This window comes from Nylanderia fulva, unplaced genomic scaffold (assembly GCF_048542155.1).
Source record: "Nylanderia fulva isolate GAGA-0341 unplaced genomic scaffold, ASM4854215v1 Scaffold22, whole genome shotgun sequence".
NCBI classification, from domain to species: Eukaryota; Metazoa; Arthropoda; class Insecta; order Hymenoptera; family Formicidae; genus Nylanderia; species Nylanderia fulva.
The window spans coordinates 3,205,915-3,229,036 of NW_028190285.1; the positions used below are offsets into that span (position 1 = coordinate 3,205,915).

At 31.3% G+C, this 23,122-nt stretch overlaps 5 protein-coding genes and 1 long non-coding RNA gene across 8 annotated transcripts; 3 read left to right on the forward strand and 3 right to left on the reverse strand.

Annotated features, from left to right (window-relative positions):
- The first annotated feature begins 32 nt into the window (after nucleotides 1-32).
- On the forward strand, nucleotides 33-3,954 carry LOC114928711 (sorting nexin-25). Its single transcript, XM_029299979.2, has 11 exons — nucleotides 33-435; nucleotides 542-852; nucleotides 927-1,096; nucleotides 1,178-1,572; nucleotides 1,658-2,081; nucleotides 2,174-2,472; nucleotides 2,538-2,795; nucleotides 2,882-3,012; nucleotides 3,089-3,328; nucleotides 3,509-3,791; nucleotides 3,866-3,954. Exons 1-11 carry the CDS (start codon nucleotides 199-201, stop codon nucleotides 3,935-3,937), a joined length of 2,820 nt encoding a protein of 939 aa, XP_029155812.2. The 5' UTR covers nucleotides 33-198; the 3' UTR covers nucleotides 3,938-3,954.
- Nucleotides 3,260-10,904, reverse strand: l(3)80Fg (dnaJ homolog subfamily C member 16 l(3)80Fg). 2 transcript variants are annotated; one of them, XM_029299969.2, is made up of 13 exons: nucleotides 10,269-10,904; nucleotides 10,095-10,161; nucleotides 9,820-10,013; nucleotides 9,464-9,744; nucleotides 9,174-9,364; nucleotides 8,751-9,085; nucleotides 8,031-8,334; nucleotides 7,781-7,929; nucleotides 7,296-7,520; nucleotides 6,954-7,167; nucleotides 6,784-6,891; nucleotides 6,574-6,706; nucleotides 3,260-5,346 (listed from the first exon to the last, which is right to left on the reverse strand). In XM_029299969.2, exons 1-12 carry the CDS (start codon nucleotides 10,529-10,531, stop codon nucleotides 6,581-6,583), a joined length of 2,457 nt encoding a protein of 818 aa, XP_029155802.2. In that variant the 5' UTR covers nucleotides 10,532-10,904; the 3' UTR covers nucleotides 3,260-5,346; nucleotides 6,574-6,580. The 2 variants fall into 2 exon arrangements, with proteins under 2 accessions (XP_029155802.2, XP_085338893.1); XM_085482767.1 differs by having other exon boundaries at nucleotides 3,260-6,706; nucleotides 10,269-10,903.
- A 772-nt stretch (nucleotides 10,905-11,676) lies between these two features.
- Nucleotides 11,677-12,564, forward strand: LOC146723217 (uncharacterized). The gene is made up of 2 exons (XR_014924685.1): nucleotides 11,677-12,165; nucleotides 12,310-12,564. It is a non-coding gene; the product is annotated as an uncharacterized LOC146723217 (long non-coding RNA).
- Nucleotides 12,251-14,328, reverse strand: LOC114928662 (CREB-binding protein-like). 2 transcript variants are annotated; one of them, XM_085482766.1, is made up of 4 exons: nucleotides 13,967-14,328; nucleotides 13,187-13,469; nucleotides 12,838-12,974; nucleotides 12,251-12,525 (listed from the first exon to the last, which is right to left on the reverse strand). In XM_085482766.1, the coding sequence occupies exons 1-4, from the start codon at nucleotides 14,025-14,027 to the stop codon at nucleotides 12,290-12,292; spliced, it is 717 nt and encodes a 238-aa protein (XP_085338892.1). In that variant the 5' UTR covers nucleotides 14,028-14,328; the 3' UTR covers nucleotides 12,251-12,289. The 2 variants fall into 2 exon arrangements, with proteins under 2 accessions (XP_085338892.1, XP_029155751.2); XM_029299918.2 differs by having other exon boundaries at nucleotides 12,817-12,974; nucleotides 13,967-14,327.
- Nucleotides 14,329-14,571: 243 nt separating this feature from the next.
- On the forward strand, nucleotides 14,572-19,287 carry Wdr24 (WD repeat domain 24). The gene is made up of 12 exons (XM_029299910.2): nucleotides 14,572-14,883; nucleotides 15,098-15,214; nucleotides 15,480-15,702; nucleotides 15,916-16,129; nucleotides 16,456-16,704; nucleotides 16,791-16,951; nucleotides 17,044-17,227; nucleotides 17,300-17,468; nucleotides 17,567-17,714; nucleotides 17,882-18,386; nucleotides 18,519-18,680; nucleotides 19,022-19,287. The coding sequence occupies exons 1-12, from the start codon at nucleotides 14,787-14,789 to the stop codon at nucleotides 19,148-19,150; spliced, it is 2,358 nt and encodes a 785-aa protein (XP_029155743.1). The 5' UTR covers nucleotides 14,572-14,786; the 3' UTR covers nucleotides 19,151-19,287.
- A 1,042-nt stretch (nucleotides 19,288-20,329) lies between these two features.
- On the reverse strand, nucleotides 20,330-21,387 carry RpL36 (ribosomal protein L36). Its single transcript, XM_029299921.2, has 4 exons — nucleotides 21,303-21,387; nucleotides 20,986-21,112; nucleotides 20,709-20,843; nucleotides 20,330-20,478 (listed from the first exon to the last, which is right to left on the reverse strand). Exons 2-4 carry the CDS (start codon nucleotides 21,109-21,111, stop codon nucleotides 20,395-20,397), a joined length of 345 nt encoding a protein of 114 aa, XP_029155754.2. The 5' UTR covers nucleotide 21,112; nucleotides 21,303-21,387; the 3' UTR covers nucleotides 20,330-20,394.
- Nucleotides 21,388-23,122: the final 1,735 nt, after the last annotated feature.

The following is a 23,122-nucleotide window of genomic DNA, read 5'->3' on the forward strand; positions in this document are numbered from 1 at the left end:
TATATTTTATTTCTATGAATATATCACCGGCATTTAAAAATGGCGAGGCACTCGGTATTGTTTTGTGTTATTAACGCGGCAAGAATAAAGAGTATTATTGGGAATATATCTTTACGGATATAAATATTATTGTCTCGCTGTAAATTATTATTATCGAATTTATTATTATTATTAAAGAGTTTATTATTAAAAAGAAACATGGTCTCCCCCGTTGTCATTTGCTTTATGTCATTAGCCGTAATGAGCCTGGGAATTATTACGGGCTGGACCTGCGTTCAGTGTTGTTTTCTTTATATTATATTGACTTGTTCCTGCCTGCTTGTTGGCCCGTTAATTATGATAATGATTAACATAGCTCTGTCCCCCAAGCACCAGACTGGCTCTGGTTCCATTAAAGTTATGGCTGAGATGGATGCCTTCCATAACATGCTAATGGTATATATATTTTTCAAGTGACAATTGATATAGTAATACAATGGTATGGTGATACAATATTATTATTATCCTTTGTCCCTGATTGTTTTTTTTTTTTTTTTTATAGAAAGGATACGAGCCTAGATCAGCCACCAGCAAAAAGCATATGCGTTATCCTGTGATTTTTACTCGTTTAGTTGATGGTGCCTTACAGAATCTTTTGGATCTAGTCTTTCAGGACTTTGTCGGTTATTGGTTGAATGATCTGGCCTTTGGTTCAGAACATTTGATAAATAATATGAAGCAGGATGTATGGGGTGCGATACAGAGTCTTCATGATCGCTTGTCGCATGTTGATCATACTAAATTAGTGGTCTGCAATATTGTGAACAAGCTTACCTTTCACTTTGAAAAGATCAGGATAGCTCAAGCAGCTTCGTAAGCCTCTTTCTCTGATATATAGAGTAAGGAATAAGATAAGAAGAACAATTTCATTTATTTGTTGCACTTAGGTCAGAAGGAGAAGATCCTGTATTTATTTTGTCAGCACATTTGATGTCACCTGTCGCTGAACTGGAATATTTAAGGAAGATTAGTGAACTTTATATCTTACTCTTGTTACCACGCAGTTACTCTCTTTCCCCAATCAAGTTTCTTTTAAGAGAAGTTCTCACATGCAAAAGTAATTTTATTAACATTCTTATATGAAAAAAAAATTGATTTATTATATGTATATATATTTATCTTTTTTTTTACATTTCAGTCCTGAAACCGGCGATAGATTTAATCACGGATCCTGATTACATCAATCAAAAGATCTTAACGTATATTGATCAGCAGCAACTCGCCGAAGCGATGCACAGGAAAACGTATGAATATGCAGAATCCTTCGAGGACTTTATTCGTATGATCAAGAGTACTAAGGATTTAGAAGTTCTCAAACATATTAGATATAACATTGTTACCGAGATCATGCAAGCTACCACGATGCAGAACGTTAAACGAGCTCAGGGCTTAGATCCAGAGAATAACACGCTCGGAAATTCCGATGCTATTCGAGCGAGAAAACTAAAAAGATACATCAATCAGCTGACGTACGCCAAGAACACATGCGAATGTCACATGCAAACATTGGGATGGGATGGATATCCTCAACAGGTTGCATAGAAATATATCCCTCACGCGAATTCCATATTAATATTATTTTAATATATATATATATGCATATCTTAATGTCTTTTAGGATATGGAGATCTGCGATGCCGCAGAAATCGCAGAAGGCAGGATACTTCCGCTGCAAGCAATTCTGGACAATGTGACTGGTCGACGATATTTATCTCAATTTTTAGAACAGGTCGCTAGTCAAGGATTGATCGGTTACTGGGCGGCAGTGCAAGAATTACGCACTACAGATCGATCCAATTGGCATCAATTGGGAGCTGAAATTTTTTATACTTATATCAGATCACCCACCGCCGAGATTAAAGTGGATAAGAATGTCCGAAAGCGAATGGAAGCATTTCTGTTGGGCGATACTGGACCTAGTATTTTTTACGAAGTTCAAGATAGCGTCGTCAAAACGCTCCAAGACAAATATTATCCATCGTTCCTTGTTAGTGAACAATATAAGAACATGCAGGAAGCGTTACTCAATGAAAGAGCAGAAGGTCAGTATATATATAAAATCTAGAGATCTTCAGATTTTATCTAGAGAGAAATTATAATGTGATTGATTGTAAACTTTTATATCATATGTTAGGTTTAGCTGAAGATCATGGAATCGTTGGTACATCAGACTCTTCAACTTTGCTCGTTGGTGAACGATCGAATTACGCTCGCAGCAAACTGGATCAACTTCAAGAGAAATTGAACAATAAAATGCAAGCTTTACAGGCGCTTAAATCTTCCCTCAAACCTGAAAGCAAAGTACTGAGCATATTGGCGAAAGAGGTCGAATGGCTGCAAGGCGAAAAACGACAATTGGAAGCGCATTTAAATCATACAGAAATGTGGGCTGAGCATTTAGGTCGTTGGAGAGCCGACGTGCAAAACGCAGAAGTATGATTCTGTCTAACTTTTTTATCCGTATGTATTTAAACAGAATAGTTTTATGCCTTGAGTAGATGCCTGATAACGGGGATCCTCCGCAATTTGTCTTGGTTGTCCATATGGCGGAAGATGAGAACAACGACGAGAGTATATCCAGTGGATGGGTGGTGTTAAGAAAACTACAAGACTTTCAAGATCTCCATAGAAAGCTACGTCAGTTATGTTCTGATGTTAAAAATTTGGACTTGCCATCGCAGCCTTTAAAATTTTTCGGGAAATCTGATAAGAGCACTCTCGACAAGGCTAAGATGCAGATACAAAAATATTTGAATGTAACTTAACACAACTTACATTCTCTTTAGTTACAAAATACTAAAGAAACACACTGATACTATTCATTGTTTATTAATTCTTGCAGTTTGTGTTGGAGGATGAAAGACTTAATCAAAGCGAGGCATTATACTCCTTTCTTAGTCCAAGTTCGGAGCATCTTAAAGCCGTGGCACCATCTCCCAAAAAATATCGCTTTTTGTCAATGCTATTCAAAACGTATGGATCATTAAATTTGTTACATAATTATTAATTAAATTATTTATTTGCTCATGTAAGTAAATTTCTATTACAGATCTGTCGGTAGTCACGAGCTACGCGATAAAGAAGATGAAGAGGATTATTCGTTGTTGTTGGATGACAATGAGACAGGCCGTACCAGCACGGATAGCTATCTAAATGCTAGCAAGGATGCGATCGCTGAACCATTGTACACGCTTTTAGGAGAAGTTTTTGATTTGCGAGGAGTATTTCGTTGGCTTAGGCGATCCCTCATTACCTTTGTACAAATTACTTATGGACGCACCATAAATAGGTGAAGTATACAAAACAAATAATGTTTATATTAAGTAAAACTAAATTTTATATACAGAATAAGACTGAAATATTTTATTTTTTTAATATTTTATGAACAGAGAAAGATTAAATTTTAATTATTATGCTTGAATTATTATAAAGCAATATTTGTCATAAAACATTTTCATTTGATTCACAGACAAATCAGAGATATTGTAGCTTGGGTGTTTTCTGAGCCGATGCTTCATTACTACATACAATTGTTCATGAAATCATGGTGGCCGAATGGTCAACTTGTGTCCGAGACGATTCTCCGAACTGATGAGGAGAAGCTAAAAACGCGAGGCGAAGCACGCAGGCAATTTCTTAATAACGTACCTGAAGTATTGACAAATCTGGTTGGAGCGCAGAGTGCTCAACGTGGCGCGACTAAAGTTTTCGATTCTCTACAGAATGTGAATCTGAACAAACAATTATTTTATGTAAGTCGATCGATTCTTACATTAAATATATGCGTATAGATTTCTTATTTTCTATCTTATGAATATTTTTACAGGATATATTTGAAGTATTAATGTACGAAGTATTTCCAGAATTGCAACAAAAACAATGTTCTTTAACGAAATAAATCATCAATGTGACATATGACTATATAACTTCATTTTATTCTCCTTTTAGACGATTTTATCCTAATTTCTAGATACAATAAAATTATTCATAAATTAAATGATTGAGTGCATAGTTATTGAGAAAGATATATTATGCATATTAATACAGATAATTTTGAAAAACTAATTTGAAACCATAATTACATAATATTGAAAAGAAATATAAAATATTATAAGCATCGCAAAATTAATAATACTGTATCTAAGAGAGCAAAATGTCTACTTAAATGTAAATCTTTAATCTTAAATCTTTTTTGTAAAAAATTGTACAAAACAATGTGAGTGAGATTAATATCATTAGGGTAGAAGTTATTAAACCGTACGTGTTTATTTCATCGATTTTAATCATCATATAAGGATATAAAGTATAAACAATTGAGTTAACGCATATAACGTTTAACAGCATTATCTCGTGTAACACGATATCTCATATTTCTATAATATGTATTCAATGTACTTTCTAATAGCTTCTCATAGCAGGCATATATCTTATAATACGAAATATTTATACTTGTTATTTTTGCAAAAAAAAGTCCGAAAAAAGTGAACATCAGCGAGCGAATTTTATTAAAACAAATTATTTGGTTGAATATTTATTATTTAAATAATATTGTATAGAACTATATATATTATGAAGAATAATACATATTAACTATATGTGTATTATTTAAATAATACTGAATAACTAATGATATAAATGTGAACACAAAAGTAGAATAATTCGAAATAAAATGGACGTATATAAATCTTGATAAGGGCAATTATCTCTTTTCTTACATATATATTCTCACACTAATATATGTTTTGATTTTACGATTATCGATTTTAGGATAACTCTATATAGATAAAATATAAATCCTGCAAGTAGAGATATGTACTATTAATATATATTCGGATTCGAGAAAAAATGTATTCAATAAGAGAACATCATAATAAACACATTATGAACAAGCGATAGAGATACGAGTTCTTAGAGGGTATGTAAACATACGGACTTATTCAGATTTTTTTATTTACGACATTAAAAGTAGCGATCATTACTATATGTAAAATTAATATTTTCGAACGTAAAGAGAGTCGCGATAGATCGATCACGATTCTGTTATCCTATCTGCGGAAATATAAATATTCTATTTACTTGTACTGCGCAATATAAATACCGCTAAATTCTCAGTAATGTTTTGACTAGATAATTACAAGCAATTTCGAGGAAAAAGAGTATTTTGATAGTTATAGGAACAGACGAAGTAGTATATAGAAAATGTTGACCTATGTCCAGATCGAGCCTATCTGGTGATAATATATATTCCTTTCTTTGCTATATAACTTTTTTATAGTAGACTTTTTTTAACAATACTTAAAGACCAATCTAAAAACATTAAAATGCAAGAAACAGTAAATAGATTTATAAACAATACTTAGAATAAATAATGAATATGTTTTGTCTTTATATAGGGTTGCATTCATTCAAATTACAGTATATTCTGATGGCAATATTCTGTGTTGACTAGATAAACCTTACTCTTTTATCATTTTTATATAGAATATAGATGTAGAGAAGATTGTGTGAAACCTAGGGACTCTCTTCTTGCATATTATTTTTGATTTCAATAATTTTTGGCCACTTCTTAATTTTATATACATATAACATTCTTCTAGAATTTAAGTAATATCTTGCAGTTTTTCAAAATAACATTTTAAACCTCGTTTTGAAAATTTTTATTTTTTTGTTTAATTAGATAAGAAAAACTTCTACTATCAGTTCTGCCTCTCATTTTACATCACTGCATCTATTTTTTCCACTTGGTTATATCTCTATTTTATGACTTTAGAGATAGTATGTTATTGTATTGAATGTGAATTGTAATAAACTAAGCTTGGCAATCGAGCACAATAAACAAATATAATTTTATTGAGTAGATGTTTTTAAATATATTAGTACGATGATACCTCAAATACTTCTATTTTTGACATATATTCATGAAATGATATATAAATAAATAAATATGATTCATCAAATCGATAGTATCTTATTGATATATTTCTTTTATCATCACATATTATTCCTCTTTGGTTAATTAATTAAGATTCTTATATTCTTTTCTATGTAAAACAAAATTTACAAAAAAAAAGAAGAGTCAAATATATTATACACCTATAAACATTCAAAATATATCTATTAAAATATAGTTTTATAAATAATACTGAATAATATAAATATATAATTATATATATATAAAAATAATAATAAATTATAATTATATATATATATATATACAGAATCTCTCAACGTATTTGAACTTATTTGTAAAAAAAACTTTATTAAAAAAATAATAAAAAAATAGATCTGATAGAAATCGTTTTTCGCCCATATCTGTTTAGTTTAGACATCTGTGTTTTTGCCAAAATTAAATAATTGTGTGAAACATGTAGTTAATTAAATTATAAACAAGCAACGACTAAAGTAACATTACCAAGCTGCCAAATTTACAAATACCTGCTAGTATTACAAAAGTAGAAAGCATGTTTTCCAAGATATGTGTCCCTAGGTGACATAATTTTCTTTACACATAAAAAAAGAACCGTTTTATCTCACTTTTTCTTTACTTGGCAGTGAACTCGGGCCAATAATTTATATAATAACGATGTGTTAATCCTTCGAATAATCTATCGAGCCACATCGGTAAGCCATCTAAAAGATTGTCCTGATATAAAACGTTGTTTCCACCCTACAGAAACATATATAAATGAAATTATTGTCGAAAAAATTGTTAAAAATCAGAGTCATGTATTTTTTATTATATACCTCATCTTGAGACAAATCGGAATCGTTAGAACTGTCGAAACCAATAAAAGCGCCAGCCTCCGGATCTTCCGGTGTTTGGGCAAGCTGTTTGGTCATCTTTTCAATACGCTGTATATAATAATATGTATTAATAATTTTTAATGACTAGTTGTTGAAGTATTCATACATACCTTAGAGCCTTTATTCTTTATACATTCTGGATGTTTAGCATGATACATGCAGAAATACTTTCGATGTCCATTCAAAGACAGGACAGTTCCAACACAATTCTTGGCATTTATGTTTAAATCTTTCTGCTCAGATAAAGTGAGTGACAATAGTTTCTTATACCAATCAAGACCCTTTTCTAATGACATATGTGCAAACATGAGTGTTTTATTCTTTCTGAGAATAAAAAATAATTTATTATATTAATCATATTTTCTGCCCAGTTTATTGTATCTTAAATTTTAATAAATAAAACAATTTGCTATACAGTTGTTATATAATAAATGATCAGAAATGTAGCATACCTGTAAGGCCACACAGCTTTATGAAAAGCTGGCAATAATTTTAATCGACTTTGAGCATCAACTAGCAGAATAACAGTTCTGCATCCTGGTTTTAAAAGTCGAACTAATCCATTGTACTTCTCCGCACGTAATTCATGTAATCGTAGTTGTGGTTGCAATGGAAGTGATTTGGCATTATCTTTACATTGAGTACGTTCAGCCTGAACACTTGCTTCTTCTAGCTTGCTGCATATCAAAAATAAAAAATATAATTTATACTTATATTTATTAACAAGTTAATATAATACAAAGTATGTTATTTAAGCAACTAATTATTTTTAATGTATGTTGCTTGATGTATGTGTTTGAAAAAATTATTAATTATCATTTTTTATGTACACAGTATGTTTGTTAATGATTCATAATATTAGCATTTGGTTTTCAAATAATTAATTCTGTTGTAACAGTGAAATTAGATTATACTATTGTAATTTAATTCTACTCACACTAGATATGACATTCCGTACCCTGCAGCTCCAATTAGCATGAGAGTTGCTAGGACTGATATCAAAGGCAGAATTTGTTCTTTTGTCAGATTATCAGATATATAATCTACTGCTAATAACGCCCTTCCTATCAGTCTGTCTACAGTACCCTGTGACAGAAAGAAACATTGAAATGTATCAGTATACAAAGAATGTAACAATTTACAAATGAGAAAAATATATGAAGATAATATATTATCAAAATAAACACCTGTGCGTGTTCATCCGCTAATTCTCCTACGACAGCAGCATAAGGTAAAGCTTCAGTTGCGCGTAATAATTTCTGTATGGTTTTTTCTAAATGTCTACGCGTCTCGTTCCATATACGATCATCCTGAGTGGCTTCGATCCATCCGTGAGGAAGCCATTCGTATTTCAAGTGATTAGCATCTCGTCTCCAGATGATGACAATGTGTAATAAAGGTTCCAGTGGACTACCTTCACCGGCTGCTAATGCCGATACAAATTCAGATTGTGTATCTTTGAATACATATGCGTATCTAACGCGGTCCGTGCTGTAAACAATATTATTAATAAATAAATATTTGAGAGACACATATAGAAATTAACCTTTATATTAATATTATTAGATGTTAATATATAAAAAGTAGCTTAAAAAATTATAAAAATATGTATATTTAAACATTATAAATATGCATTAAAAATAATTTTTTACCATTAAATATGTATATATTAAATAAAAAGCAAAAATTTATATTATTAATGTAATATATATAGAAATGAATATTTAAATAAATTATTATATTATTATTAGATGTTAATATATAAAAAATAGCTTTAAAAATTATACAAATACATATGTATATTTCACAATTATAAATATGTATTAAAAAGAATTGTTTACGATCAAATATGTATATATTAAACAAAACGTAAAAATTTATATTATTAATTAATATAAAGAATCTACCTATAAGAAGACTCCAATGCGACTTGTCTAAATTTGTGCCTGGCCATATCGTGCAAAGGACTATTTTGTTGTGATATTAAAACGGCGCATAGACGCTTTTGCGGCCTTAACCATTCAGGCGGACATATAGAGTCCAGCATAGCTTGATTTGAAAGTCTTGGCAATAAAAGAAACTTATTATTAGCGATAACATTATGCATGGTCTCGCTGGAAATGTCCTTCATACTAATGGATGCCATAGGCTTCTCAGAGTTCTCATTGAAAAGCAGTAAAGTATCTAATTCTCCCGAGATTTTATATTTCGACGTTATGTTCTCAGTTTCAGATATGCCAACCTGTGTAAGAATAAACATATTAAATTTAAATATATAATAAAAATGTGTGTAGGATTTATATATGTCTATATAAAAAATTAATGTTTACCTGGACAAAGCCGAAAGCTACTCGATCTCTAAAGTAATAAGACATCAGTAAATACCGCAAACGAATAAAGTCTCTCTTTTCAAATATCAATGCGCGAATTCTATTATCCGTCCATCCCGATAGGAAATGTTCTACATTGGTATTATCAATAGCACTTATTAATTTATATGGTAGTCTACTTCGTACAAATTCTGCAAATAAATGTTTATTAATTTGAAATCTAAGAATTTATGAAACAGAGACAGCAAATGTAATGTGCCAGATGACATGAAATAAAAATAAGAGCATACCAACAACTTTTTGAATACTAAATAAAGATTCTTTGTAGACACTAGTGCGCCCATCTAGAATAACAATAAGACATGGAAGCGAGTGAATGCCGAGTCTTCTTGCCAAGGTAGACTCTTTTTTGGCATGAGCTGTAGCCAAGCCAAGTCCCAAAGGTTCCAACTCATCAATCAATCGTCTCCAAGTAGGCTCCACTTGTAGACACGCAAAGCACCAATCGGAATAAAATAAAATTAAATATGGCATACGATAAGTTTTGGGTACTATCACATTCTCGAACGATCTGCAATTTATATGATATTTAATACAATATTCACGATAATAATCATAAATTATTCCACACAAGAAATATACAAACCGATAAGTGATACTCATTTTGTGGAACAGTGTGATATCTCTACTTTGATAATGAAACTTAAAATTACTGGTGAATAGTTCTTCCAATGGATCAAGAACGTTAAAGTGACTATTGTCCCTTCTTTGTCTAGGGATACCTTCCTCTGTGATCCCATGATTATCAAATTTCCTCCTTCTTTCCGGATCTGTCAGAAGCTACAATGATGCGATATAACAATCAATAGTAATCCTTCAACGGTGCTTCTTGCGTCAAACAATATTTTAAGCAAGACATACCTCGTAAGCCTTTGTTATTTCTACAAATTTATCCTCAGCCATAGGATGATCGGTTTTATCCGGATGCCTAAAAGAAAAACATGCAGAGTATTTGTGTATTGAAATATTTGATGATGTTGTCCATGCAGTATTGTCGATGCTCCTAATCTAAAAACTGAGAATGTCGTTCCTCACCATTCCTTGACAAGGTGCTTGTACGCCTTTCTAATGTCCTGTACGGTGGCATATTTTGACACACCTAGGATCTTGTATGGGTCTCCCAAGGTATCAACCGCGACGACAGTCGACGGAGTTGATTGGAAAATAACAAGAAGGCTCAGCAGCAAGAGCGCGTGTCTCATTAAGAGAGCGATATTCTTATCCCAAGTAGAGTCGTCCCGATGATGTTGTCGTTTGCTTGTCGACGCGTGAGTCATTAAAAAATCAATCAATAACATTATATCCGTGACGCAGCGATAATTCCTACGGGGGAGGGGGGATCTTCCCTTGCGTGCACGAGCCAATTATTCGTGATTATATATATGTTACGTGGGTATGTGTCAAATCGTTATTTATTTACTTCCAACTGTCGCTTTCGCGTACTCGTCGCATTCGGAATTAGCGGGCATATTTTGCGCGGATCATCGTCCACTTGTCGTCACGTGGGGCGTCGATACGTCGGCGATCAGTCTCACATCTTCTTCCATAGACGTATAAAATCTATAGCCGGAGCATTAGCTGCCCGAAGCCCGAAAGGGGTAAAAGGGAGACTGACGGAGGAAGGGTGAGAAACGAGGGCGAGAAAATAGACGTAAAGGTCGTGACACGAAAAATTTCAATCGCAACTTGCAAGCTGAGCAAATCGACCAATTGCAATCGTGTCTTTTTAACGTAGGAAGAATATTTCGTGGCGATTGGTTCATTTGCTTATGCCTCCACTTTAATCAACATGCTCCAAATCCGAGACCGCATCTTTTCGTATTTGGACACCCTAGCGATACGCTTCCACCAATAGGGGAGCAGAGCAGACTGCGCCTCTGCGCGTCGCATCTTTTATTATTTGGACACCCTGACGGTTCGCGCCACCGGTGGGATATAATAGGTTTGTTCGCGTCGCATGCCCCAACTTGCTTTTTTTTACTTCAATGCGCTCGTATTGGTTCAATTCGAAGAGCGCACCAATACGAGCGCATTGGAGCAAGAAGGAGCATGTTGGGGCATGCGAGGCGAACAAACCTAAAGCCGGGTCTACAATGAGTCGGTAGCCGGCAATCTCAAGTCGCAAGACGTAAATCTTAGGCCGGGTCTACAATAGATGTAGTAAGCTCTAAGCCTTAAAAAATTGATCAATCACAGTCAATTATTCCCCTTATTCTTGACTGTGATTGGTGAATTTTAAAGCTTAGAGCTTACTACACCTGTTGTAGATCTGGCCTTAATCTGAATCGGTGACTACCATTTTTCTTATCTACAATGAGTCGCTAATTGTACTATAATTATAAAATTATTTCTTACAAATAATAAAGAAATTATCAACTCACAAACAATTATATTGATATATTTGTAAATCACAAATGATTTCCTATCGATTACAATTGTTAGTTATTACAAAATCTGTTTATTACCAAAAAGTGTCGGCTAACTTCACGATTAAAAAAAATTATTAATTACAAAAAACCTAATTTGTCACAAACGTTAAAAACAGACTCACAATCGATCACAAACGAAATATATTTAGAAAAAATAAAAATAATCATATTTTATAATTTTTGTCGGCTAGCTTCATGTAGATCCTCGCGTCTCGCTTCAAACGTGTGAAGCGTTTGATTAGTCACTCGTAAGCAAATCGGTAGTCGGTGTCGTAAAAGTTGGCTATTGGCCAACTCCACTGACTCACCGATTACTCATTGTATAACGAGGAGCACACACTCTTGCATAGGCGCATAAGCGTAAACATGAGAATCTTAATTGGTCTATAAACATATGCATAAGAAATTCAATCGATCAAATTTCTTATGCATATGCTTATGCAAGAGTGTGTACTCCCTGCTTATCACTTTATACAGAATTTAGCGCAGTACCAGATCCATAAGTACGATCCCATTCAATATAAATATTTAGAACTGAATGAGACACACTAGGTCTTACGTTGGAATGAAATGAAATAAATTGAAATGTTTAACTCTTTTCTGTATTATATTTATCTTTCGAAGATTTTATAACAAGTTATTTTCAGATTCTTCTAATGACAAACTTCCCAAATACTCAAATACATTCTCATAAGCTCTCATCTCGGATGGACTCGGATTTGGTATTACATTCTCTACATTTGGATAAGGACGTACGCGCCTCCTGGATCTAGGATAGGATGTACCCGCTGGTGGCAGTTGTTGCTGCTGTTGTTGAGCTTGCAGCTTGAGTTGGCATTTCTTCCGATACTGTCGTTGTTTATCTATTTAATTCGAACGATTTTTTTAACAAAGGCAACATACTCAACTTGAAAAAAATAGCATTGACTATTTATCAGAAGTGAAAAAAGAAATAAAAGTGTATATAAATAAATAATAAATAAAATTAAAAAATAAGTAAAAAAATAAAATAAAATAGTATAATTTGAAGTAAATAGCATAATTTTAAGAGTAATTAAAAAAAGGTTTGCAGTAAAAAAAAAATTTGAAAACTGATTTTAAAAATTACAAAAAAAATTCATAAAATATTCAGTCATTCAAATAACGTCACTCACCAATCATGTAAATCTTTTTACCTATCAAATCATAATATTCCGATCGTGAATTAGCCATTTCATATCTTTCCCTTTCCACTTTTTTTGCATATGCGACTAACTGCATTCTATTATCGAGCATGACCTGAGATTCAGGAATTGGAAATATTGCTTGTACCCTAAGAAAAAAGACAACGATTGCGTTATTACTTGCCAGAAGAAAAAAACGAATTGCAAACAAAAACATGGATTATGTTATGAAATTCTTAGAATCATTATTTTAATAATAATTTAATAAAACTTAGATTGAAAAAACTCTGCACAAAACACATGTATGCATAGTTCAAACTTTGATGTAAGTTTAAATTATTATTCAAAATCTGGTCCTTACATTTTATGAACAAGATAATTTCTGAGATCTGGTGTAACGGACATATGCCACTCTTTTGTTCCTAGCACTGGTGTCGCTGTAATTTGACAGGACTGAAGACCGCCTGGAAGCTGCAAATCAGGTGATCTATTCTCTCCACCAATTACGCCGGGTTGTCCGAATTCGTTTAGTCCCAATAATTCATATGTTTGCATATTGATGGACTGCTGTATATTGGCAGCGGCTGTCTGATTACCGGCGACCACTTGTTGCTCATCACCGACTACGGACTGTCTCGGCGAAGCTGGAACACAAATGAACGGCCATCGCATATTTCTTTTCACATCTATACAATAAATATTTTGTTTTTAAACAAATTTAAAAAAAACGTAATATATAATCACATCAATAAAAAATATATAATATTTTTACAAACATACGTATAAGGCTGCGTTCGTTTTGACGCTTTCAGCGCTATAAGCATCGTTTGTCTTTGTTGCATTCTTCTTCGCGGTTTAGAGAGGCTATATAAACCAGACTTGGTTTTGCCGTGCCGGCCATAAGTTTTGATTAGGTCCACAATGGATCAAAAAGGAAAAAATTTTTCAGACGAAACACATCTGAACACGTCGACGGACGCCAACGGACTCTGTCTTTGTTGCACATTGAATATCAAACAAGGACAGAAGATGCTCATAGCGTTGAAAGCGTCCAAAACGAACGCAGCCTAAATTTAATAAAATGTTTTATGCTTAAAAAAAACGGAATTGACAGATTTTCTAAAAATATCGTGTAACTCACTCTGTGTTTCAGGTTGCGCTGTTAATCTAACATTTTCCAGTATACCTGGAGGACCTGACATTTTTCTTCTTCCTTTTTGGCCAAGGATCACACTAATAATGACGTGCAATCCACGCTGCCAGATTATTAAGAGGACCTGGCATGCCAGGGTATCGATTCTTAACTTTTTCTAAAGTGAAAACATGAAAAGTGATAAATTTCCACCAATCGCATATCGATTTCACTTTAAATTAAATTTGTGATTGGCGGAAATTTTTCACTTTTCACATTTTTACTTTAGAAGAAATTACAAAATCGGTACCCAGGCGCTGGTATTCTAACATCTCTACCAACGCCTTGGCCAGATATTCCCGGTGTTGTTGTCGGACACTGAATTCTTAAAAGGTTTGTTCGCATCGCATGCCCCCACTTGCTCCTTCTTACTCCAATGCGCTCGTATTGGTGCGCTCCTCGAATTGGACCAATACGAGCGCATTGAAGTAAAAAGGAGCAAGTTGGGGCATGCGACATGAACAAACCTATTAGGTTTGTTCGCGTCGCATGCTCCAACTTGCTCCTTTTTATTTCAATGCGCTCGTATTGGTCTAATTCGAGGAGCGCACCAATACGAGCGCATTGGAGTAAGAAGGAGCATGTTGGGGCATGCGACGCGAACAAACCTATTATGATGTATGCTATAGAAAGTGTTATTACGTATATGTTTTATTATATGTGTTTATAGTACGAGAGAGAATATTTTTTCAGAGATTTGAAACTTTGATGGTTTTATAAATTATTATGACAATCATTTCATTTTAATTGCTTCAAAGAAGCACGCAATATGACATCAAAAACTATATGCATTACTCAAGAAGGACCTGCTAATGCCTTAGCCCTTAATAAAGAAAATAGTCAGGTTGTAATAGCCGGTCGTAATGGTGCGTTTTTTTTAGTGCGATATATTATTTTTTGAAGGATATGTTCTAATTCTTTAATATGATTTTTAAATAAAAACATAGATGTATGTAGTTCATATTCTTATTTAATCTTTCAATCTTCTGAAATACTGTTAAATAAAATTTTATATTTTATATTTCTTGACACATGAGTGTATTATATAGAAGAATTATAATCTAATGGATTGTATTGCAGTTTTTAAGATATTTACTCTACTGGAGGATAAATTTGAGGAAGCCTGCAATCTTCGGGTTGGAAAAAATTTGAACCTCAATTTTTCCTGCAATGATGTTGCTTGGAACCTCAATGATGGTAACTTAATTTTATCATATATATAAATATAAATATATTATAAACTTATTATATATTTTATTATATTATTTTGAGAGAAAGAATTGATAATAATCCTTTTCTAAATATAAAAAATAGATGTCTGAATTTTTTCTAGTTTATATCACAACTTTATTTTATATATTTAATTTATTTACTCTCTAGTATTATATGCAATACATTAAAAGTTCTGTATAATACTATATCATATATTAATTGCCTCATATTACTTTATTTTACTTTATAGATCATATACTGGCAACGGCAGCAACAAATGGTGCAGTGGTTGTTTGGAACTTAAATAAACAATCTCGATCAAAACAGGAGCATGTATTTATAGATCATAAAAGAACTGTGAATAAAGTAAGCTTTCATATGACAGAGCCTATGTGGTTGATCTCTGGCTCACAAGATGGTACTATGAAGTGTTTTGACTTACGAATAAAAGAAGCTATTAAAACTTTTTATAGGTAAATTATATCTTGGTATATATATATAAATAACTTAGTATATGTAAATAACTGGTGTAAGTGTTAAAGATAATGCAAAATGCTTTTTTGGTATTTTAAGATTTTGTATATTTAATTTTATTGTATACTCTCTCTTTACGCTATGTAATAGATGAAATATTTGATTTAATTTAATATCTAATTTGGTATTACTTTTATCACTCATATATTTAGTAATACAGAATCAGTGAGAGATGTCCAATTTTGCCCACAACAACCACACACTTTTGCTGCTGTATCTGAAAATGGACATGTACAACAATGGGACATGAGAAAGCCAGATCGTTATTTTCAACATTTTACTGCACATAGTGGACCGATATTTGCTTGTGATTGGCATCCTGAAGCCACTTGGCTCGCTACTGCATCTAGAGATAAAAGTATTAAGGTATATTATTTTAAATTGCATCTAAACACACACACACACACACACACATATATATATATATTTACATATATAAATTATGTAAAAATTCAAATAATAATTTGAATAATACAGCCAAGAAAAAGAAAGTAAATGTTTATTACAATTAAAGAAGATTTCAATAAATTATTTAAATGTATGTACTTTTGTTTGGCTCTTATCAGCTTCCTATTCTTTATTACTTAATTTTTATTAAAGCGTTTTTGTGATTTATTTATTTGTATATCATTTTATACTAGTATAAAAATTTCAATAATATATTAATTGTGCTCTTTGTATGAATGCTACAGGTTTGGGATCTATCAGGTAAACCAAGCTGTGATTATGCTATACACACTATTGCATCAGTGGGACGCATAAAATGGAGACCTCAGAAAAAGTATCATATAGCAAGTTGTGCTTTAGTGGTTGATTGCAGTATAAATGTATGGGACATTCGCAGACCGTACATTCCATTTGCAAGTTTCAATGAGCATAAAGATGTTCCCACAGGTGTGGCATGGAGAGGCAATCCACAGTCATTTCTATCGACAAGCAGAGTAATGCTATTAACCATTTTTTATAACACTTTATTGTAATTGCAATGTAAAATACAATTATCATTTGTTTGTTTTCATTATTCTAGGATTGCACTTTGTACCATCATATTTTTGATGATGCAGTAAGACCAGCCAGTAAAGCAAATCCACAAAGTGTTGCATTAGGCTTAAAAGGCGAAATTACATATGCTTGTAAAGTAAAATATGAACCAGCTACTACTGCAAGACAACTGACTAGCATAATGAGGTAAATTATTATATTGCATCAAAAGATAATATATTTATAATGTCTTGTTATAGAATAATGAATACAATTATCATTTCTTTATTCCTTTATAGGAGACCACTTATAACAAATGATGATACTTTTTGCGTGGCTTCAAGTGTAACACATAGATTTACTTTGAATAATCGTCAGCCAAATTGGTTTAAGATAGCTGCAGAAGGTTATCTGCTTTCTGGGAATTTAAATGATATCTGTGATCACAATGCACGTGTCGCAATCGGTTTTGGCAAAACAACTGTAATAATATATTTATATTCTTGCATGTATACATATATTTTTGATAATAACAATCTTATACATTTATTACAGCTTGGTATAGCATGGCAAGTTCTGAAAATAATGTATGGAGATCCTCTCGAGCTGCTTTTAAAAATGTCGCCAATGGCACCCAAAGAGGATATAACTAATACTTCAAACATAGTACCAGGAGCAACAAAGAATTCTGGTATGGAACACTCAAATGCAAGCAAACAATCAAGTGAGTGAGAAATATGATAAGTAGAATATTAACAATATCATTAGTATTATACTATTGTCATGAATTTAATTGCAATAATGAATTATTATTTTTCTTAGGTCATGAACACGATGCAAAATCTCTTCAGGGGGAAAATCCGGCTGGTGCTGCTAGCGGTGGCGACGACGAAACTGAAACAGAAACTGACGCTCCAGAGAATCAAAATATCACAGGACCATCGACTAACTTAGCAACTGTCCTGCCAAGGTTTCGTATGATTGTTATTTACATAGTTGAAAAGTAATATGTATCATTATATCGTTATAATTAATTTTTTTCTGTTTATATGCTAAGATTAATTGATTTCTATCAATGTTAAAATTATAATATAACTTTGTGATATTATCTGGAGGATAATTGATAACAATTTACAGAAGACCATTGCTCAGTGATGTGCCCTCAACATCAAAGGGTGATTTTATCTTTGGGGAAACTGAATATGAGCCTGTGTCATTGGAACATCCTGCCGAAAATAGGCATACTGTTATGCGTATGGAGGATGACGAATGGACCAAAGAATTGCAGAAAGAAGCTTTTCCCTTACGGCACGAGATAAAGGATCGATCTCCACCGCCAGAACAATTTCCTAATCATCCTCCTGAACTCGGCGAAGATCCAGCTTCTGTTATAATCGAGGATCAACCTCAATTAGTAGTACCAGTGTTACCTAAGCCATTGCTGTTTGATTTTACATCTGTGATCTTGGAAGCATTGGAATATCATTCGGCAGTGAGAGACGTACAAACAACAGTATCGATGCTCATTGCCCTGGGAGAAAAGAGGAAAAATTTGATGCTTCCGATAGCTTTACAAGAACATTGGATATTGGAGTACTTGGACATGCTTGGCAAATTTAAGCTTTGGCATATAGCTACACAGGTTTGTTTATAATTGAAGGATATTATTTCTTAATAAACGATATTTCTTTTTACGAATTATTTTTTGCGAAAATGCAAGTTGAATTGTAAAATTTTGTTGCTTTGATTATTATAAAGAATTTTATTTGTATAGATAATACAATTGGCATGGATTCCCTCTATATCGCAATTGAATCAACAATCAACCCAGATACATGTATCTTGTGCAGCATGCTCAAAACAATTGCAGCGCTCTGCATGGTTATGCGATCATTGTCATACATCTGAACATGCTCTGTGTTCCGTTTGTAATCAGGTGAGAGATTGTTTGAAATTTAAATAAATAAATCAGAAAATTATGATTACCATTGTTTGTTGTATTGTCATGAATTATTTTGTTTCTCTTGTAAAATATCAGTTAGTCATTGACGTACTTTCTTTAATTCTTTTCAATGATTTAATTGGTTTATCATATAAACAACAAGAATGATAATAAGTTTTACATTTGATTTTAAAAGTCTAGATTATCTTAGTTATAAATTTCTTAAAGTTTATATTGCAACAATTAATTAGTACAAATATTGAATAAATAATAAAACGTCAAAGAGATGTGACAAAGAATTATTATACGATTATTTTATTATTTTTTATACACAGGTTGTACGTGGGATGTATGTGTGGTGTCAAGGTTGTGCACATGGAGGCCATATAAATCATATGAGAGAGTGGTTTAATGGCAATCGACAATGTCCTGCTGGTTGTGGACATTTTTGTGAATACAATTAAAAAATTCTATATTTCTTGTTAATATTAATATGTAATTTATTGTAAATAATATCTTACTACAAAATATATTAAATTATGATAGAGGCAGGATCTCATGTAAATTTTTTGCAACATTGAAATAAATCAGTTTTTTCGTATTTTTTAGATTGATAAAATATATTGAAGATTTTTTTATATTTTACGGTTTTTTATAAATTTTAATCGATTTTCATCAAATCGATATTTGCTAGAAATATAGGATATAAGATTGAATAAAATGTGCATTTACTAATGTTAAATAAGAAAAGGAATATTCAATATATATTTTATCAATTCATACTTCCAAATACCAATAATGTATAGTATAAAAAAAAGTAATTCAATTCAATAACAAAACAAATTTTAACAATTTTCTGCTTTTGACTTCATAATTCAATATTACAGTGAGAGTACAGGAGGAACATAAGAGTAGATTTTTGCTAGATTATTATGTCAGAATTGACACGTGTATAAATGTGGTCACATCTGTAAATATTAGTGTTATTGATTGTAATAAGTAATTTAAGCAAATGTAAATGGTGTATTCAATATGTCATGTATAAGTATTATAATATCCATATGGTATTATAATATAATGTTATTCAAATAATATTGTTATTATATGTATATATATATATATATATATATATAATACTATCACGAGTATTATAATTAATATAAGATTTTGTCAGATTTTTTTTATATTATATAATTCATTTAATTTTTCACCAATGATTCATTGTATACAAAATTCTTTGAATATATTAAAGAATATTAAAATTTTATGCAGAGAACTGCAGAATATTTTGTATGTCTAAATATTTTACTAATCTTGTTGTCCATTTACAAATATATTTGAAATGATTAGTTTATGATAAAATAAAAAAATTTTAATCTATTTTCGTTGTTTTTTATATATCTTTATTTTCATTGTTTTCTGATATAATAATCAAATTATTGATCTTCTTAGTTCTGTCACATCTATTTCTGCTTTAATTATAAAACATTTATTTTAATGCACTATTTATCTCATCCTATACATTTTACTTTTAATACATATAGTAAAAGATAACTAATAAGATAAAGTTATTACAATTAAATTTCATTTTGTTTGAAGATGGTAAAAGGAGTATATTTAGGACTTTGATCTTCCTGAAATAATTTATCTTTTTGTTGAAATATTGATTTATTTAAGTAATGGGTAGATTTTACATACTTAAAAAAAGTTAATGATGAGCTGCTTTCCTCATCTGTACCAGGATATTTCCAAGCTCTTCTCGCTTCCTCTTAGCACGGATGTGTGTTCCTAGCTAAAAAAGCAATAAAAAAAAATTATAAGAATATATGCAATTTCTTTTACATAAAACGTATATCTGAAAATCTCAAATCTATATAAAGATTTTTATGTATTTTTCTCCTACTATGGTACATGCATTTGTAAAACAATTCAGATTATAAAGTAGAATTACATGAAAAATAAGAAATTCAATAAGTTCTTAAAAATGATTACCTATCTAAAAAGTAAAAATTGTACGCTTACCCTTCTCTTCAAAAATTTCAAAGCACGTTTATCCTTCGACACTTTCAGCAACTCCATAGCACGTTTTTCATAAGGAGCATGTCCAGTGACCTCACGGATCAGATCTCGCACAAATTTGCTGTGTTTGGTTTGTTTCTGAAATAAAATAAATGAAAGCTAAATTAGTACATGAGAGAATATTGAATATTTATCTACGAAATTATAAAATATCTACACATTGAAAGTTTTACAACATACAATAACAATAGGAGAGTTATACATTTTTTAATACACTAACCCCTTTTAATCTAGCTGGCCGAATGCAGACAGTTTTCTCTTTTTCAGATCTGCTGTTCGCCACACGAATTTTCGTTGTTTTATGACCCTTGTTGAGGCCAACAGCCAATTCATATCGCGGAGCCATCCTGCGTGAAACATAAATTCTTTTTGTAGGTTACCTCATTGTTAAGTAACATTACATTTAAACGAGCATTAATTGCATTTTAATATCACAAATTGCAAATTTAGTTCAACTGCTGAAACAAGAATATTATTCGCATTTATTCGACTTTGCGCGGATCATAAGAATATTTTTGGATTCGATATTTTACACACCTTCACGGTAAATAGCGCTCGGAATGCGCAAATTCTCTCTTGGAAAGGAAGCTAACCTATTTGCTCGGAGCGAACTAAAATCGATCACGTGACCAATGTTTCGATTAGAGACCGGCGCATGCGCGAGCACGCGGCCACAGTGAAGTATGTCGTACTAGAAAAAAGAGGCACCGTTACCCGGCTACATTGAAAATATTTAAAAAAAATTTTCAACATATTAAAAAATGAAATATATATATACAGATATATTTAAAAAATATTTAAAATTTAAGTATTTAATATATATAAATTATAATAAAGAATTAAAAGGAAGAGGATAAAGATGATATAAAATAAAACACTTTATACATAAATAAAATAAAAATCTTTAATTTGGCAGAAATTTCAAAGAATACCAACATTTATTGCAAGGATAATGAAAACGGCCAAAAATCTTATCAGTATTCATTAACAATAATAAAATTAATAAATTATAATAAGAATTGAAATAAATAAAAGTTATAATTATTAATTATAAAATTATAAATATTATATTTTATTTTAAATTTAATTATAATTTTTTTTGTTAAATTATAAAAACCGAAATAATATTGTACAGTATATTCAATAATTATAAAAAATAAAATTGCACTTATTAATTAGAAAAAAAATTGCATATTTCTTCTTAAATTAAAATCATTAATAAAAAAATAATAATGCATAATATTACTTATGTATCACAGATATATTAAATAATATATATAATATTCTGCTATAATACCTTATCGTACACGATCCCGCCAAACTGCGTATATGTGCGTCACTGTATCTCTCTAGCCACACATGCGCAAAAGCGCGCTTGCGCGTACAGCTGGTCCCTAATAGGAACACTGCAGGTGACAAGAATGGAGACGCCATATTGAAAGTTATTATATTTCTGCCCCTGATTCCCCTAGGAATTAGTTCAAGATTTCACCACCAGAATGCGTCGTCGGCGCCTAGTTGCGCGCCACCTGGTGGTGAAATTTGAACTAATTCTTAGGAGAATCGGGATGTTATTGCAGATGTTTGTTTGATTGGTCAGAGAAAATTATTTAAATATTTAATTATGAATAAATGTGTAAATTTCTGATGCAATATGTATAATTGATTAAGACACTTTTCCACCTATAAAATTGACTTTTTTAATTTTTGTATATGTTTCTTCAATCATATTGTTATTAATTATATATTATCGTTTTGCAATATTACAATTTTTTATGGTGCTTACATTGCAAACGAACGAGAGGATATGATTCAGATAACAATAATTAACGCTCAGAACACGCAGGAAACGTATGTGTTTGAAATCAGCGTAAATGTCATTGCAAGATAAAATGGAGATTAAAAATATGGTACTGTATGAAATATAGTTATGAAAACTATTTCCAGAAAATAAATCTTGAAATTAAAAATTAAATTTGCACATAGATTTATTTATTCAATTCTTTCAAAGTAAAATAATCATTTATTGTCAAACTCAATTTTATTTTAATTATTTTTTGATTTACGATTCTTGTTAATTATTGCATCTATTTTGCATAAATATAAACATATAAGTTATACTTTATAAATATAAAAATATAAGTAAAACTTTCAAGGACGAAGGTAATCGTTTATTCATTGATAAAAAATGCCGAAACTTATTTTCTGATAAAAGGGAAATTGAAACAGACAGAAGATAAAATTAATTATTTTTATCTCATTATATATTATTTGTTTCTTTTTTTATATTATATATTTTTATTTAAGCAAACATAAATGTTTGTAAATGTAGTAGTTTTTATTTCAAGACAGTGATT